This window comes from Plectrocnemia conspersa, unplaced genomic scaffold (assembly GCF_051122295.1).
Source record: "Plectrocnemia conspersa isolate PC_06_02 unplaced genomic scaffold, ASM5112229v1 ptg000001l, whole genome shotgun sequence".
Classification (NCBI taxonomy): domain Eukaryota; kingdom Metazoa; phylum Arthropoda; class Insecta; order Trichoptera; family Polycentropodidae; genus Plectrocnemia; species Plectrocnemia conspersa.
This window is the reverse complement of record NW_028277165.1, coordinates 22,207,957-22,226,402: the sequence shown is the minus strand read 5'-3', so window position 1 is coordinate 22,226,402 and position 18,446 is coordinate 22,207,957. Positions and strand designations below refer to the sequence as shown.

At 34.9% G+C, this 18,446-nt stretch overlaps 3 protein-coding genes across 13 annotated transcripts; 2 read left to right on the top strand and 1 right to left on the bottom strand.

Annotated features, from left to right (window-relative positions):
• The first annotated feature begins 1,214 nt into the window (after positions 1 to 1,214).
• Positions 1,215 to 1,968, top strand: LOC148239240 (transmembrane protein 138). The gene is made up of 4 exons (XM_088187377.1): positions 1,215 to 1,418; positions 1,490 to 1,562; positions 1,622 to 1,793; positions 1,859 to 1,968. Exons 1-4 carry the CDS (start codon positions 1,291 to 1,293, stop codon positions 1,966 to 1,968), a joined length of 483 nt encoding a protein of 160 aa, XP_088043503.1. The 5' UTR covers positions 1,215 to 1,290.
• Positions 1,969 to 3,241: 1,273 nt separating this feature from the next.
• LOC148239238 (transcription factor YY2-like) lies at positions 3,242 to 17,978 on the bottom strand. Of its 11 annotated transcripts, none has more exons than XM_088199302.1 (11): positions 17,806 to 17,978; positions 9,261 to 9,356; positions 7,424 to 7,535; positions 7,214 to 7,352; positions 7,086 to 7,141; positions 6,867 to 7,019; positions 6,169 to 6,351; positions 5,997 to 6,104; positions 5,098 to 5,218; positions 4,882 to 5,025; positions 3,242 to 4,784 (listed from the first exon to the last, which is right to left on the bottom strand). In XM_088199302.1, exons 2-10 carry the CDS (start codon positions 9,333 to 9,335, stop codon positions 4,884 to 4,886), a joined length of 1,089 nt encoding a protein of 362 aa, XP_088055428.1. In that variant the 5' UTR covers positions 9,336 to 9,356; positions 17,806 to 17,978; the 3' UTR covers positions 3,242 to 4,784; positions 4,882 to 4,883. The 11 variants fall into 11 exon arrangements, with proteins under 11 accessions (XP_088055428.1, XP_088055393.1, XP_088055435.1 ...); XM_088199267.1 differs by having other exon boundaries at positions 4,906 to 5,025; XM_088199309.1 differs by having other exon boundaries at positions 5,997 to 6,098.
• LOC148239239 (uncharacterized) lies at positions 9,317 to 11,524 on the top strand. Its single transcript, XM_088199256.1, has one exon. It carries the CDS (start codon positions 9,528 to 9,530, stop codon positions 11,334 to 11,336), a length of 1,809 nt encoding a protein of 602 aa, XP_088055382.1. The 5' UTR covers positions 9,317 to 9,527; the 3' UTR covers positions 11,337 to 11,524.
• Positions 17,979 to 18,446: the final 468 nt, after the last annotated feature.

Here is an 18,446-nt window from a genome sequence, read left to right as displayed (position 1 = left end):
GCTTAGAAAGACAGAGGTTCATAAACGAGCTTAATTTAAATGGCAAATATATGTATATTCAAGTTTTATTTGTATTTTTTTAATAAATTTTATGAACCTCAAATTTGACTATATCAAATGATAATAAGCTATTTTTTATATGAATATTTTAAAGGTTTGATAAAGTGCGGTTCTTGGAGTACGCGCGTGTGGCCCTTCAGAATAAGTAAATGTGCAAATATTATTAAACTACTAATATTAAGTATTTTATTATGTAACTAAGAAAATTTTAATTATAGTGGATCTAAAAAAAATATTATTTTCGGCATTGATAGAATTGAAATACAATACTGTTAAATTATGTAAATATGTATTATCAATTTAAATTACTAGGAACCTTTCCCTTTCTATAATCGCTTTACGATTTCACGGGTTACATTACATATTTTTTAATGTCGTCGCTATGTTTTCTTTCTTTATAATAATAATATTATGTAACTACTTGTCTTTCACTTGAAGGTCTGCGCCCTTCGAATACCATTATCATAGTGAATTTCTGATTTTTAAAAGGCATCATTCATAAGATCCCGAAAAACAACTTTTAAAATCAAACATTCCAACCAAATACAATCCAAATATATACTAATTTTCTGAGGAAATTAGAATATTTTTTTTAATAAAAAAACTAGAATTCTTATCATACAATAGACTTGAAGCTGATGTTTTGGAAGCGTCTGTTGAACTGTGGGAGCCTATTTATTTTATTATAACCAAAACTAGGCGGCACCCTAGTAACATTTTTTAGCGGACTTCGCCGGGAAGACTACGACTGGCGGCGCCTCGTCCGTCGATCACTTATAATCATATTCTAATTTAGTTACATGTTAGAATCTAACATGTAAGTAAACTGTATTTCAATAAATACTACTGCACGGCTCAATATGTGTATATACGCAACCTGTCACCATCCATCCGCTAAAGAACCACTGGTTCCAAACACACAACGTGTTGGATATTGAAACCTTGGATTCGTTACGAGTTTATTTTTAAATAAATGTTTAGTCAATACCTGTTCAAAAAGCTTTTTTATTTAAAAAGTTGTGATTTATGAGATGACTTATTACTTCACTATGTTCGCCTCTTAAATCGACCACCTAGCTTGCGAATAAGATGATAACTAAATAAAATATCATATTTTAATTGTAAATGTGTTAAAACTTCAGACGTGTTTGATATTTTTCACGTTGGCAACACTGAACCACCCCTTGTGTACATTTTCCGTGTTACCATGGGTTAGTGTGAAAAACCGCAATGAAACTCTCCGTTTCGCGATACTCCGTCGTTTTGTTTTCCCAATATGGTTTCATATTAGCCGATTTGATTTTAAATTGTGTCTCCCTTTTTCCCAGAAGCCATTCGGTCATATTGATCACATTTGTGTGAGTAAATTGGAAATGTATTATAATCTCACGCATAAACATAAACAGTAACATATGTTATTTATTTGTAGACTTCAAGATCTATTGCTCGTATTAGCGATGACTGCGATGCTGATCAATTTCTTTTCTACATATTTATTTCAGGTAAATAATTAAATATCATTCATCAAAACGTTTCAACTAACAAAATATATATATTATAGGCTGGTCTCATTCGATGTTTGTTTGAAAAGTTCAAATATCTAGTACTAGTCGTCCTTCTATACTGGTTCAGTTGCGTAGGATGTCACATTTATTGGCTAAAAATCAAATGGAACAATCCGATGGAACCCATCACTTCTGCATTAGCGCTGGCATTCGTTTTTCAGAGGACATGTAAGTTAAAGATTACACATTATTTTCAAGATTATAAATTTATATGATTGTACTATATATTTCAGTGGCTCCGTGTTATTACTACTTGTATAAAAAGGCTGCTCTGAGGATCAGCGATCCTCGATTCTACGAAGACATAGATTGGATGAATAATCCACTAAGCAGGGCTAATTGATGAAAAAATTGATGAAACTAATATGCTCGTTTTATGAAACGTTATGGCCAATATCTAAATTTGAATTTAACCTATAAGTTATATAACTATTTAAATATTGAGTCATTAATGCAATTTTAATTATGTAATAAAAGTAAACTTTTTTTAATACATTGTGAGTATATATGCACATGTTAACAATAAATAACTCTTTCACTTAAGTTCACAAGGCCTAATTTTTTAGAAGAGCAACTAATACTATAAATCAAGAATATTAAATAATAATAAAAAATACGCAATTTTATTTTAGTTAATTGTATTTTAATTGCAAGCTTCTTTTGGATCCTATGTTTTTCTTAAATACAAACGTAGTGTCTAAAAATTCGGGAGTGTCATAATATTTAATGAACATTATTTATTATATTATATATACAGTATTTTATGTAATGAATAATTAAATGAAACATCAATTTATTTAAAGAAATTGTTATTTTTTGGACCTTTTGTAGTAATCATACATAAAAGTTACCCAAATGTTTTGCCAACAAATTTATTTATATTCAAATTCTATGTTTTTGTGAAATTATAAACTAAGAATTTCTCGAATTTTAACTTTTATATCCATTTCACATTTTTACCATCACCTTTGTTGTGATACAATATATTGATTGACACCAGTAATTTTTTCTGACACCAGTAGTAGCAATTTACTATTCTCTCATGTATTTTATATGCTTTATACCCTTTTCTATCGCCGTATGTATGAAATCTGTGTACAAAAATAGTACAATAAATATGCATCAATCTATACAGATCCTGCTCTGGATGATATATCCCAACTCTTAGTTTTAGTGTTCTAATCGTGAAGTAGGTATTCTATTTGTTTGTCTTGAATTAGGAAATGGCTTTAATCTAATTATTTTCTGAAACAAAAATAGCATCATGTATAACCAGCTCAAGGGTGTGTTAGAAAAGCTTTCTCAGCTCATAACAGTGAAGTTGCCAGCATTGTCTCAGATTACGAGGTAAATTGTTTACATAATTATGAATTTATGCATCTGAAGACTTCATTTTGAGCATTTACTAAAAAAGAATTAATCTAAGCTAAAAATAAAACAATGCCCCGATAACAGGAAGGAATCGGTTTTTTCTATAAATTTTTCTTAATAAAAATTTAAACATCAGTTTTGACAAAACTGAAACCCAATGTTCTGTCAGTCTCTAATATAATAAAACTACATAAAATATTTTTGAGTACCGTTTTGATTAAATTAATATAAATAAAAATAAAACATTTATTTTTGATCATTTTTATTGTGAAAAATTAGTCATATTTGAAAATACACTTCCTTATCTTACATGCACATATGTATGTGTGTATGCATGCATTTATACATAAATATGTACATATTATTATTCTTCATATTCAAAGTCGCCATGTGAAAAAATAAAAACAAGGAAATGACATGCTACGCTAAGTATAAGCTTGACATTTTAAAGAGTTAGCACCACACTAATACTCTCTCTTTCTCTTTCTTTTCGATAAGAATTTAGAAATGTTATTTGGAAAATAATCGTTAAGCTGATCGATCTACGACTTTTGCTCATGGAATATAAAATTTTGAATTAAAAAAGAATATAATTTTATTTGTATATATGCACATCATGTATACTTTTAACTTAATCACAATCATTTTATAAAAGTATAATAATTCTGGATTTTTTCATTTACACAATATCAAAATAATGGATATAATATTAACAGGAATATCTCGTTGTTGAAGATTTAGGATTCACATGGGATAAAATTACAAAAATATACAAATATTTTTTGCCTTAAAAAAACTTACAACAACAGAGAAATTACGTCTAATTGTACAATGCATTAAAATGACGTAAATAAATTAATTTCCATTTAAATAAAAAATGAAAAATCTAACACTGTTTGAGCAGTAGTTATAATCTTATTGGCAGAGTACTTAAATAAAAAAGTCTCACACATTGCAACGATAAGTACAATGAACCGAAAAAACGTTGTGAGTGGACAAGTCAATTCAGGTCTCGTAAAAATTTATTTAAAATTACATCGGTAAAGTCGTCCACGGTGAGATTTCCGTAAAATCGTTTGATAAATGTCACTTTTGCACACGGTATCACCACGATACCATACCACAAACGCACAACTAATTACACTATCAATTATCACTTTTTTCTTATATAAAAAATGTTTTACTTATTAAATAAAAAAAATATTTATTGAAATGTTATTCAACTAACACGGCGTCTTAGTTTTGTATCAAAAGCTACGATGGCCGTAAGACTTGCGTGTAAAATTTATATAATTATTATAATCGTGGACGGAGTATGACTGTCTATAACAATGGTCTCCAAAATATAAATATATTAGTGCCCTTCAAGAGCAATGAACTTCTTTTTTTATGTTGCATCAATAAATAGTAATTCAAGGAAGAAAAAAATATATTAATGTATCTGAATAGTAAAATGATAGGTAAAAATATTAAATTTGATTTGCAAGGTAAAATAAATTTATAATAAAAATAAAAACATAAAATTCATATTAATAATAGCGATGAACGATTACGAGCTTTGGGAGACCACTGAATTACAATATCATTGAAATCATACTCACACTATCCTTTAGTTATCTTTCAGTTAAAAACGAAAACTTATTAATCCATCGTCACATATCACAATCGGCGACTCAATCCGTGTAAACGATGAATTGCTGATCCTCGGGCGAGTTGATTTGAACGTATTGTCCCATGGATCCGGAGTCGTAACCCATCGAACTTCTGTTCAAGGAATTTCTCGACCGACTGTTGACAGAATAAATAAAAAAATCAGCGCAATCGGCAAATACACGACGAACATCATAGCGTAGAAAACGGCTAAAACAAGACATAAAAAACATACATTTAATGATAAGATTGTACTGACTTGGCCTTTGCGTGGGTGAGGATATGAGACTTGAGATTGGTGCTTTGGGCAAATTTCTTATTGCAACCGTCGAAGGGACATACGTATGGCCGATCGCCGGTGTGGATACGTACATGTGTTCTGAGAAAAAAAACGGGATTAATATTGAAACTTAAATAAATAGAACAAATAAATCAAAATTAATTTAGATACCTCAAATTGAAATCTAATGAAAACCTTTTACCGCAGCCCTCGAAGGTGCATTGGAAAGGTTTCTCGCCCGTGTGAACCAGCTGATGTCGCTTTAACTTTGAAGACTCCACGAAAGCTTTGCCTGTTGAAAACGAATGAGAGGCGCATTTAAAGTAGCCTACATAGTATTTGTGTTTATTAAATTTATATTTAGGTTCTTCCAAAAAATACAATTCAGCATAAATAACGTGAGCCTATATGAATTAAATTAATACATTAACAGAGAAATCTTAACTCATTCTCAAACATACTTTGACTAAAAAAGTATTAATTTAATCAAAAACTGTTTTATTTTATAAATCAATGCAATATACATACGTATGTATCATAATATGAGTGTGAGACAAATGAAAACCTTAAAAATGAGATAAAAATTCGAAACACTTAACATGAAAAAAGTGACGTACTAATCAAGCTTGCAGCTTGTACTAAAGGAATGAAACTTATTGAAAAAGTTTCCATTGAACACGTTACAAAATAAAAAATATTAAAGATTTTTTTTGACTCGCCCTATAGAAAATATTTTATTCTATTTTTTTAAATTGTGTAAAAACAAAACCAAATTGACAATATCTAAAACACCGGACCTTATATGGAAAAAGCTAATGATTGATTTGAAATTAACATGTAATTTTATATATAAATCTTTGTCGCAAAAATCTTATTGTATGGTGATATTGTTGATTACTGAAGAATTCAAATCTTATTGTTTGATTTATTTGAAAGTTGTCCCGAAAAAAATTCAATCTTTTAAGTCAAAGTTAAACTAAAATTAATTATACCTAATACCATCGCAAGTGTTAAATGTCAGTGCAATTCAAAGTAGTTTTATCTCATACAAATTTAATCACTAAACTCACCGCACTCAGCGCAAACGTGTACCCGAGGACCGTGAGTGTGGAGGTGTTTTCGCATGGCACTGTTATCTCTGAACATTTTACTGCACCCTTTGTGCGGGCAACCTGCAACTTAAATCTCGTAACGATTCGGTTCTCAATCTTAAGTTAAGATGAAGGATCATTATATATCCACCTATAGTTCGATCCAAGCCGTCCTGTGGCTGCTTTTTCACTTTGACTTTGTGGAGGGGTCTCGCAAATTCGGCTAGCTGCTTAGGATCGGATAAATCCAATCCGGGGATACCCTCAATCGGTATCTTCTTCCCGGACATGTATTCCGTGTAGTCGGGGTCGGGTTCGGGATTCGAACCGTCGTCTGCAAAATACAAATTTATTAATCGATTATAAGCAAGCCATTGTAAATTTATTAAGATTTACACTCAAAATGCTGGTGGGTCTAACAAAATGAACCAAAAATGTCAATGGAGAGGATAAGTTAACGAATTAGTTTCATGACAATTTCAAAAATAAAATCAAATTAGTAAACCTTCACACTTTAGCATTGAAAGTCAGGATCGCATTTAACAAACTTCAACAAAATGAAGCATTAATTTCAAATGAATGAAAACCAAGTCTATCTAAGAAAAAGAAAGTTTCCGAAATAGCCATATATATTGTCGGGTTTATCAACTGAAGCACATAAAAAAGAGCCCGTTCGACGGGCTCCCAAAAGAATGGCAGCTGTAAAGACAATGAAGACATCTATAATCATCTACTTCAGAGATGGTTCAAGAGTAGCACATTGTGCAATGATGGTGCGTTTTTTTGCTCTCACAAAATGTTTCCATATTACCAAAATATAGATTCTACATCATAAAAGATAAAACTCACCATCGTCTTCTCCGGTCGCCCACATCGTAACACTAAACTCTCCTTCCATCGTTTTAATCTGCACTTGCTTCTGTTCCCATCTTCGAGAGCCTCTATTGATGATGCTCGTTGACATTGCAGGATTTCCTACCATGCCCATGTTAATATCGTCGTCTGAAACAAATACAAAATTAGCGGAACACAACAATTACGTACAACACAAATACTGAAAAATCATACTCATTGATACCAAATGTGACACGTTGGGTCTGAGTTGATTTCTATGCTGTTCGGTTCTATAATATAACAAATCAATCTTAACGCTGTTCACCGTACAATACTTAAGATGTAACGTCGATAATAATAACCTATTTTGGGCATTATTAGGCACTCTAATGATGCTACAGTTGCTGGCTAGGGAAGACGGATAAACCGTGCAGAGAGGATCGCCGGTCACGTCCAAAACTTCCTCGTGAGCCGAGCCTCCCAAGATGACCTCGTCGGATCCTGTGATTCAAAAACGAAATTTAGAAAAACGCAAACGAAATGAACGAGGAAAATCGAGCTATGCCCTCGACCATATTTATTGCCTTCTTCTAAATTCGGCATCCCGATAACTTGCTCCTCTACCTCTTCGTACTGATCTTCACCTATGTACTCTTCGTACTGAGATGTCTCGATCTCCTCATACTAAAAAATATAACGAAACAAATTATTATGTGAAGAAAACATTTTTGTAACGCATTCAACATTAAGTATAAAAGGTGATGCAAAAGAATCTGCTATTTTCTGTATTTGCCATAATAATATTATGGCATATGGTTTTTTAGACTCGCCCTTTCTTATTCTACACAGAGTGTCATAAAAGAAACAGCGTAACTAATCCGGTCAAGATGTTAAATATGAGATGGCGATGGTTTAACAACTCTTTCAATTTTCTTTTTATGCACATTCATTTACGTACATTCGAAACTATACAAACAACAATCTGGAGATTTTTTTGTTCCCTTTTTCATTTAGTTTCGTCCTTTTGGACTGTTTACATACGTTGGTTTTGCGGGCGTTAAAAATAAAAATCTCTTGCTACAATGGAGTGGAAAAATTATTCGATGGCTGGAAAAGGAGCTGCAATTGTCGCTCTTCAACAGAATACGGCGATATATTGGCTAAAAATTAAAGACCACAGTACACAGTCACCAAAATATTTAAAGATACAGGATTAAATTGTGATAAACCTCGATGTGGAAGTCCTACGATTACATCAAAATAACGGTATTAGCAAACTGCGAAATAATGTTAAAAAATACCAGCCGCAGGCAAAGGGTTAAGGGTAGCGATACTTTGAAGAATCATTTTGCCAAAAATAATTTGTCACGAGAAAATGAAAAGACTGTGATAAAAGGCATTGAAATTGGACACTTGATTGGTGCAGACTTTATGGCCTGACGAATCAAAATTTGAAATGTTTGGATCAAATCGGAGAGTTTGTTTGGATCAATTAGGCGACAGGCAGCATATTGTGCCAACTATTAAGCAAAGTGGGGGTTGAGTTATGGTGTGGGGTTGTTTTTCAACAGCGAGAGCTGAAAACCTCGTAAAAATAGACGGGATTTTAAAAAAAATGTAAAGCATTTTTAGAAGAGCAAGTGCTACCTATGGGTAGACATTTAACCACTTACCGGTCACAGAACGTTTTTAAATTATGACTTTTATTAAAACTTTTTGCACGGACCTAACTTTTTCTATGCAGCGGTTAAAAAAATATGCAGTTATTGTAAAATATTTGTACAAATATAATTTTTAACAAAAAAAGGCAATGATAATTTTCTCGAGAAATTTGGTGATTTTTGAGATTAGAATTCACAAAATACAAATTTCCGAATTTACTTGAGCATGACCGGGAAGGGGTTAAACAGGCCAGATTTTATTTAAAAAAAAACGATCCTTATCACCATTCTAAAATGTGCAGGAGGTTTTTTACAAATAAAAGAAATACTAAAAATATGATTTAGCCACCCCAATCGCCAGATTTAAATCTAATCGAGCTTATAGAAAATTCGCCAGCACTCACTATCAATCACTACATTGAAAAATTTAGTTATTGGAATGCCAAGAATAGATATAGCGATGTTATCCAACAGGGGTAGGTTTTTTGATGAAAAGACGATAAAATGTTTATTTATGTAATTTACCTAATTAAATTAAAAATATCTACAAATAACAGTTGGTCTTAAACTTTTGACTGGTAGTGTATATAACTGTTTTTGTAGACGCAAAAAAGTGTGTAAATGATATTTAAAATGGTGAAAAAAAATATTTATTTATTACTAATTTAAAATATTTAAGGGTGGTTTCGGTGTATTAAAAATGTATCGCTACGCGGCCTGATCGTATGATTTATTTATTGTAGCATACCTGATCTTCGGTGTCTATCTCGACCATCCCGTCAGAAATCTCGACTTCGCACATAATGTCGGCGTGTCCGGCCATGGCTTCGCTTAAAATTAAAATCTGAAACGGAAAGCGGAAAAGAAAACGTAAGTAAAAGAATACGAGGCGAAGAGGCGAAGAGGTGCGCGCGCAGGCTAGGCGGGCATGGCGGCGCGACGGCGCGTTATGGCCAAGAGCGGCGCGACGCGTCGGGCGACGCGCGGTGGCGGCTGAGCCGGACGCGGCTCAGCCATGGAGCTCAACTTCGAGAGGATGTGCCGCGCGTGCATGTGCGAGGGCGAGACCATGCTGCCGATCTTCCCGCTGGCGGCGGACGCGAGCCCCGACCTGTCGGGCCACCTCGCCGCCGTCGCCTCCGTCAGGGTGTCGGTCGACGACGGGCTGCCGCGTCAGCTGTGCGACAGGTGCGCCGCCTCGCTCGACACGGCCGTGGCCTTCCGCCGGCTTTGCGAGCGCTCCGACTCGCTCTACCACCAATACATGGCGGAGCGCTCGGCCGAGGCGCTCATGTCGCGCGCCGTCGTCAAGGACGAGCTGCCGGCGGACGCGATGCCGGCGTACGAGGCTAGCGACCGCGACTACGACGAAGACTTCTTCATGTTCAAGGTGGAACCGGAGACGCAGTTGCACGAGAAGGCGACCACCAGCGTCGACGACGAGGACGTCCGCAAGCCCAAGCCGCATCCGTGCGCCCTCTGCGGCAAGTCCTACTCGAACGGCAAGTCGCTCAAGCGGCACATGGCCGCGCACCAGGGCGAAGGTCTGCGTTGCAGCGAGTGCGAGCGCGCATTCGCTCGGCGCGACCACTTGCGCAAGCACCTGCAGCGCGTCCATGCCGTCGTGGACGTCGACGCCGTCATGAACGCCATTTCGCTCAAAGCTGTCGTCAAGTACGACTGCCGGTACTGCGGCGTCGACGCCCCTAACAAAGCGTCGATGGCCAAGCACCTGAGAGCGTGCCACCGAGACAAACTGCCCAAGCGCAAGAACGCCACCTCCTTCGACGAGGAGGACAGCGAAGAAGAGACGGACGACGAGCGAGTCCCGGACGCGCCCGGGGCGAGCGGTGCTGTCGCCACCATCAAAGAGGAGCGTGCGGACAGCGGCGAGGGAGAGACAAGGCTCGTGCTCCAAGTCATGTACAAGTGCGCCGCATGCGACCTCCAGTATGAAAACCAGCACTCGTACGCCGCCCACATGACCAAGCACTCCGGCCCCCTGCCCAAAGGACAGACGCACTTCTCGTGCACCCTCTGCGGAAAAGCATTCACCAAGAGAAAAAACCTCAAGCAGCACCTGCTGACGCACAACGAAGAGAAGGCCAACAAGTGTACGCTGTGCCACCGCGCCTTCACCCGCCCCGATCAGCTCATCCTGCACATGAACAACCACACAGGCAAGAAACGCCACCAGTGTCCACACTGCGACAAAGGCTTCAACATGCTCTCTACTCTCAAAGACCACCTGCGGACGCACAGCGGCGAAAAACCATATCTGTGCTCCATATGCGGCAAGGGATTCTCGCAGAACACCAACTTGAAGCAGCACCTGATGAGGCACTCCGCCACCAAGCCGTTCGGCTGTCCGACGTGTCTCGCCAAGTTCGTCTCCAAGGGAGAGCTGGACGCGCATCTGCGCAAGCACACGGGCGAGCACCCGTTTGTGTGCGACACATGCGGCACCGGCTTCACCACCTCTAGCTCGCTCGTCAAGCACAGGAGGATCCACTCGGGCGAGAGGCCGTACGCATGCGACCTCTGCCCGCTACGCTTCACGGCGCTCGGCACTCTCAAGAACCACAGACGGACGCACACGGGCGAGAAACCTTTCGAGTGTACCCACTGCGGGAGGGCGTTCACTCAGAAGAGCGACATGGTCTCGCACGTTCGGACGCACACGGGGGAGCGGCCCTACGTGTGCTCTACGTGCGGCTCGCCCTATCAGCAGTCTTCGGCGCTCAAGGCGCACATAAAGACCCACCACCCGCACTTAAAAAAACCGCCGCCTTTCGAAATACTGATAGAGCCGATGCCGGAGTGAACTGTCTTCCGATCGGCGACTCGACCCGATTGATATTATTCGCGCAGACGTACTCGATCGCGGTGATACGTAGGTCTAACGAAAAATACATAATCTGCAATGTTGTATAATTTTTTTTATTTATATGTAACGAGAACGTAATATAATTTAGTAGATGTAAATTATGAATAAATATATTTGACACGTAAGCTCATATTTTATTTCAATAAAAAAGTTAAGCCATAAGTCTCTGGAAAATCTAATCATTTAACCCTTTGAACTCTCATGTGAGGTGGACTTGGTATTTTTTTCAAGCTGTTTTTTAAATAATTTATATCTATTTTGTTGTTTTTTTTTATTTCAGAAACATCAGGTAATGGCTTAAAACAAAACAAATTTTTGATTCTATGACATTCAACATCTGAGATTAATAAAAAATGGTCTACCTAAGATTGCTCAGCAGATGCAGCAGTGCTTGATACAATAGTCGTGACGTACCGCCGTGAACATCTTGTATATTTCTGAAGTAATTCATTATTATTTAAACTAAACTTACATTTCAATGGTTATATTGAAACTTGAGAACAAATAGAAAAACCCTTAAAAGTGACATTCTTTAGGGTTATCATAAATATGAGAATGAATTATGTTCCAGAATGCATTTTTTGATCGAATATTTTATTCCGATCAAGGTTCTCTTTTTAAATATGTACATATTTAAACAGATCATAATCAGAATTTGAGGACCACAAAAGAAAATAATAAACAACTTATTATTGTGAAATTTGTAAAAAATTATCTACCTTTTTTTCTTAGTATCATACTTAAATTTTAAAATTAATTTGTCAAATAAAGAGTCATCGTAATTTAAACCTCTATTTATAAATATATATATATTAAAACCTGATTTTTTTCCCTACTTATATTACTTAATTACCTACTTTTATTACATAATTATTGAGAAATTCACTAAAAATGACTTGGAGCTGCTGAAAAATTGTAAGACTACTGGAAGTGAATACATCTCAAAATACAGCAAGGTTACGATAAATAATGTTATTACAATAATATCAAAGATTTGAAACAATTCAGATAGGTGGTTTTCGCGCGAGTTACACGAGTGTCTGTAACAGTGTTTCTTAAACAGATCCGTGGTCCCCTAGAGCATAGTTTCTTAACCTTTCTACATCCACGGACCACCAAAAAAATCAAAAAATGTTTTGCGGACCATCAACATTGGAATAAAATAATAAATATTTATATAATGGATTTTTTATTCAAAACAATTAAGTTTGCAACACAGTATGCTAATATAAACATATTTAAGTTTACTAAAACAGTCAGTAACAAGAAATATATTTTAAAAATCCATAAAATACAGCATAAAATTCGATTGTTTATTGAAATAATAAAAATCAATTATTATATGAGTTTTCAGTATTATTTATAGATCTTCCAGAATTCCTATAGGGCTATTTACAACGATTTCTAAATAGCCCTATGCAAATACAAACGAATACAGAACAGATGTGATATTAATTTTATTAGTTGCGGCCCACCCAAAAATCTTCGTGGACCACTGGTTAAGAAACTATGCCCTAGAGAACCGTAGAGCAGGGCTCGGCAACCTATGACCCGCGGGTCACCAAGTGACCCGTTTGGTGATTTGAAGTGACCCATTTCAGTTCTGCAAATATAATTTTTTCAACGTGTTACGATGTCACGACTAGACCACATATATGGTTGTTAGGACCAAAAATATTCACTGACAAGAATATTCTTTTTAATAGTCACATATTAATTATTTTGACCCGAAGCCAAAAAAGGTTGCCGAGACCTGCCGTAGAGGGTCAGTATTAAAATCAACTTTTGGGGAGCATTTAACATTGTTGTTACAGCTCTTACCCATTTAAATTTAGCACAACACATTCGTCATTCTTTATTGTTTTTGGATCCTAGAAAGTTTTATTTTTTCCAGGAATATTGAAACATAGTAAATATTTTCATAAAATGAACTCTCAGTTGATCGATGCGAGTGTATCTCTATAATATTGATATTTTATTTATTTTGCAAAATCGTTTGGAAAAAATCATTCACGAATTAGCTGCATAATTATTATCATGTTTGTGATTTGTATATTCCACTACGGATATACCTATTTACATTCGTAATTTGGACGAAATTACGAAATTGGACAAAAAAAATTGGTAACAAAATTTAGCCATGTTTAAAACCGCGAGTGAAGTAATAAATAATATATTATTTCAATCGTCACTGATCTGATGTTTTATTTATGGTATAAATATATTTCGTTTACCGGTTATTTCATTGAATCTATTTCTAAAAGAGTACTAGTCACCGGTGAAAGCTAGTAGAAAACTAGTATTCATCCTCGGAAGCTAAATGAATTTCGGATTTAGTGTGACCGCAGCCTAAATTAATTATTTAATAATTTCGTAATTGCTCATGCTATAAGAAAGAAAAGTAATAACATTACATATAAATACAGCATTGCATATAAATAAACTAGTGAAATCTTAATGGCGAAATTATTTTTATAAATTGTAATTGCTGTGAAATGACGCGTTTAAAAAGACGAACAAAGAGACAATTACAGCAATAGAATCCACATTACTATTATTTCAAAAAATACCGGACAATTTTCATAGCCGGGTTTATTTTTTACTTTAAAAAAAAGCAACAAATTAAATGGTCAGAATTTAAATTCACTTTGGATCAGAATAAAAATCAAACCTCAATGGTCAGAATAATATTAACAGCCTGGTCATAATTAAATTATTCAAGGTCAGAATAAATATCAAATGGTTAATATAAAAGTATAGGACAATCATGTGAATTAAAAAAATATAATATTTATAAATAAAACTGGACAATAAATTATTTATTTTAGAAATATCTTATAAAATATCTCAAACGTACGTAAACTGTTGGACAGGTTAGGTGCGAGCGGCGTTGGGCAGAACATTGAGTACCCCATGAATGAGTCTCAACGAATCTGCTTGATATGGATAATGAACCGCCAATATGCGAATGATAGATCGACCAGTTTTACCAATCTCCGACGATAGATCAATAACAACATTATGCGATAACAATATTGGCAACTGAAAAGGATGATCCTGACCATCTGTCAAAATAATTGTAACAAATATGAATTATGACCATTTAATATTTATTCCGGCAGGCCGATGTATTCTAACCTCTTAACCCTTTGCGCTCGTAATCGTTTAAGTACTAGGTATGTCGCCAGCTCGGGAAAAATGGAAAATGTTAAATTCTTTTTAAAAATTAAAATTATATATGTAGAGCATAAATATGAATAAACTAATACCAAAAACGAAGAAATCCGAACAAATACTTACATTTCTCTAAATTACATTTTAATTTTTTTTGGTTCTCTCTAACAATCCATAGCAATAAATTAACACAATAGGGCGACCACCCATTTTAAAACATTTATAGGACCAAAAAAGATTTTAACCATAAATAAGTAAATATACACAAACAACAAAGACATGCCGCTCAGTTTTAGATATACGTATCTACCTGCGAACGAAGAAAGCTTACATCGCTTGCAGAAATACAAAATTGTACCGTTTTACAACAATTAAAAAATCTACATGGTATATCTATGTTTATATAAACTGATGTTAGGTATATTTTTAAAAACTAAAATACGTCCCATCGAAGATCAAATGAAACGTTGCAGAGTTAATGTCATATTATTTTATATATTTCTTAATTAAAAATAGACAAAACTTTTAATGAGTAACTTTATGGTACATATTTGTTTGTGATGTTATATATTCGAGCTAATAATGCTTAAATAGCATATTTTTATATAAAAATAAACAAAGTGATGCACGAAAAAAGACACTACGTTTAATAATATGTGGGATATTAATTTATTATAAATTAAAGAAACAAATATAGAAAAATATTATTTTTAAATTTTTCGTAAATCCCCAAGTTCTATTAGTATACCAACTCATCAGTGTAAAATAATTGAAAATAATCAATAGATTGTATACAGTTTGTGGGAACTTGGAGCCCAGGACATTTATCACTTGGTGGAAATATTGCTATTTATAATGTACATTGTCATTACTAGTTATTATTCTCCAATTTTCTGATGTGGTGCGATTTGATTGAGGTATCGTTTCTTCCTCGCTATTATTTTAATTGCCTGTATTCCATCTTCGATTCAAGGTAAAAGGCCTAATTTCGACATTAATTCTTTACTATCATCATTGGAAGATGAAAAATCAAACATGAAATCCTCCCCATCACTATCATTACAAAACATATTATCATTACAATCACTATATTCAGCGATAGCACTGTTTTTTTTACAATAAAATTTAAAAAAATAAAATCACAATAAAATTAAAAAAATGGAAAAATAAGTAATTAAAACAAAATTATTAATCACTATAGTCTTACTTAGACACAAATTATGGACACCCGAGACTGTAGAAAACCCAATACGCAATAAAAACGTCACCGACGCATGTCTACCGAAGGACGATCGCCAACCATTGCCTTTGGGAGAAATCTACGGCACATCTGCATTTAAATTTAGTCATCAAAAAAACCTCGACTTATCGCGATAAATGAGCTTTCCCCGGCTTGATTCAAGTAAATATGATATTTTTTTGATAAAATATGCTTCTTGAAACTCTTGTCTACAACACTGCAAAAACGCCATTCAAAACATGCACAGGAAATACCCAAAACTCGACGTTATATTTCATTAATTAAAATGGTGCACCTGATGCACCCTACAAGTAATATAGAGCCAAGCGCTGGTGCGTCTCACGCACCTTACGAGCGGAAAGGGTTAATATAAATCTGACCAGAAAAATACAAGCCTTTAAAAAATAACATACATACATATATAATCTAGAAACTAAAACTAGTAATCGATGCAACGTGTACTATGAATCGTTACAATAAATGCTGATTTAAAAACACGTAAAATCAAATATATCAGAATTTTATTAGCACCAGTCAGAATAAAAATAATAATGGTCAGAATAAAGTAACGTGCTGGCACAATTATCTCATTCCAATCGTGGTACTCATATATGCATCTTTGCCTTTTGAACAATTGTTTAATGAAATTAAGTAGTATTAAAAAAAGAAAAATTAATTAATCAATATGTATTGTCAGAACTTCCAAGATATTAATGACAGATACAGGCGTTGCAGTCGAACAGTTGTACCAATCTTATACGAAAACACTAGTGCCAGCCGAAAAATTGAATCTGACCATGTGTCAGCATAAACCTTAATATTTAATATAAATTCTGACCCGGAAAACCTGATGATGTTTCAGATAAGTGTTATTATTTAATATATCAAAAAGATATAATATTTAAACTGAATGAATTAGAACTAATCTCCGGTCATTGCTATAAATTTGTACATTAGACGTTAACAGCCTTTGTAATAATGTTGGGACAAAAGTTTAGTACAATGGTGCTTCGAAATACAGTCTCTCTTTTAGAATTTATCAATTACCAAATTAACAAAAGTCTCTACTGATTGACTTATACATCAATATCTCTGATTCTTCATTCTATAATCTATTTTTACAATTCGTGGAAACGAGTCGGCTAATTCCTCTTCTTTATACGGTAGGAAAAATAAGAAATTATGTGAATACTTTCTTTAGCCCTGAAAAATAAAATAAATGAATTTTGTAAATTTTTGCATTGAATTAAGAAATACAGTAGAAAAAAATATTTTTCAATTTGTTTCGAATTTACAAATACATATAGTATTTTTTATTTTATAAGTTGTGAACAAAACATTTTGTTGGGTTTGCAGTCTTATTAATTAATTTATTGAGACTTGATATTGTTTAATTGAGAACTCCTAAAATTGCACCTTTAAATAACAGCTTTCTTCGATCGAAGCCTGTTATATGTTTACAACTCGATATAATTAGTCCAGAAAGCATCTAAAACTAAATTATGCATAGAGAATGATTTTAAGATTAGCAACTAGAATAGATATTCATACATAGGCATAGGTTCCGTATCCAGTTTATATAGAAATCTACATATTTTCTACAGAAATAGTATCTACTCGCAAAAACTAAAGCTTAGAATAATAAATAATGACTTTCAAAATAGCCTTTTAAATAAGCTCCAAAGATAGGGTGTTTATTTATTCAAAAGTTGATCCATTATCATATCGATACCGATATAATAATAAAGAATACAGTTTCTAAATATTAAAAAAGTAATAGGTAACCGACTATATAGCATCAAAAGTTTTGTGCTAAAATAGGAAGATACACGCGAGGAATAAATATATATTTTAGGGCGAACGAGAGAGTGCCGGCGCCCCCGGGAGTGAGCCCTCGAGAAAGAAAAGGGCACAGTTGGCTGTAAACAGTCGCCTGGCGCCGGTGCCGGCACAGAAGGTACGCGAGCGACGACGAGCGCGAAGGTGGCTTACCGTGGGTGTTGCGCCCCGCGAGGGAGCGGCCTGCGCCCAGACGCCCGGCCGCGCCGCCCCCCGACAGCTTCAATTCGCAATGTTTATAAAGTGCGCCCGACTAAACATGGCGACCAAACATGTCCGACAAATCCAACATGGCGACGCAAAATGGACGCTCCGAATGCTAAAGCGCCCAAACACGCTTCGCCGCGCGCTGCACCGTTGATAATAGTCGCAGCGTGTGTGGGTCTCTATTCTTCCAGAGCAAAATATTAAATATAAAGGTTGATTCAACTTTAGTTTCCAAACTTTATAACAAATAAAATACACACATAAATATAAGAATATCTTCGGATATTTTTAAGAAATCTAACATTTCATGTACTTCATTATTTATGAAAAATAATATCAATTAAATGGCAGACGATTCTTTCAATGTAATTTTAGATGACTTCTCCGTATATTTCAGGCGGTATCCCAACTATAATTTGGCGCTTCTTGGTTTTTAAGTGCTTAAACGCTTGGGTTTGTCGGCATAAACACGGCTCTTAGCATAACCCTACAAAACGTTAAATAATACAACATGAGAACTTTTCACGCAAAACATCCAACGTTGCATCCAATTTGTGGCAAGTTGCGCAAGTTGTCTTGACGCAACC

Coding starts and splice junctions, on each gene's coding strand:
- LOC148239240 (XM_088187377.1), top strand. CDS start 1,291: ATGAAACTCTCCGTTTCGCGATACTCCGTCGTTTTGTTTTCCCAATAT. Junction 1,419..1,489: donor GTCATATTGATCACATTTGT/GTGAGTAAATTG, acceptor ATTTATTTGTAG/ACTTCAAGATCTATTGCTCG. Junction 1,794..1,858: donor ATTCGTTTTTCAGAGGACAT/GTAAGTTAAAGA, acceptor TATATATTTCAG/TGGCTCCGTGTTATTACTAC.
- LOC148239238 (XM_088199267.1), bottom strand. CDS start 9,335: ATGGCCGGACACGCCGACATTATGTGCGAAGTCGAGATTTCTGACGGG. Junction 6,352..6,866: donor GGCGACCGGAGAAGACGATG/GTGAGTTTTATC, acceptor TGTATTTTGCAG/ACGACGGTTCGAATCCCGAA. Junction 5,026..5,097: donor TCATTAGATTTCAATTTGAG/GTATCTAAATTA, acceptor TTTTTTTCTCAG/AACACATGTACGTATCCACA.
- LOC148239239 (XM_088199256.1), top strand. CDS start 9,528: ATGGAGCTCAACTTCGAGAGGATGTGCCGCGCGTGCATGTGCGAGGGC.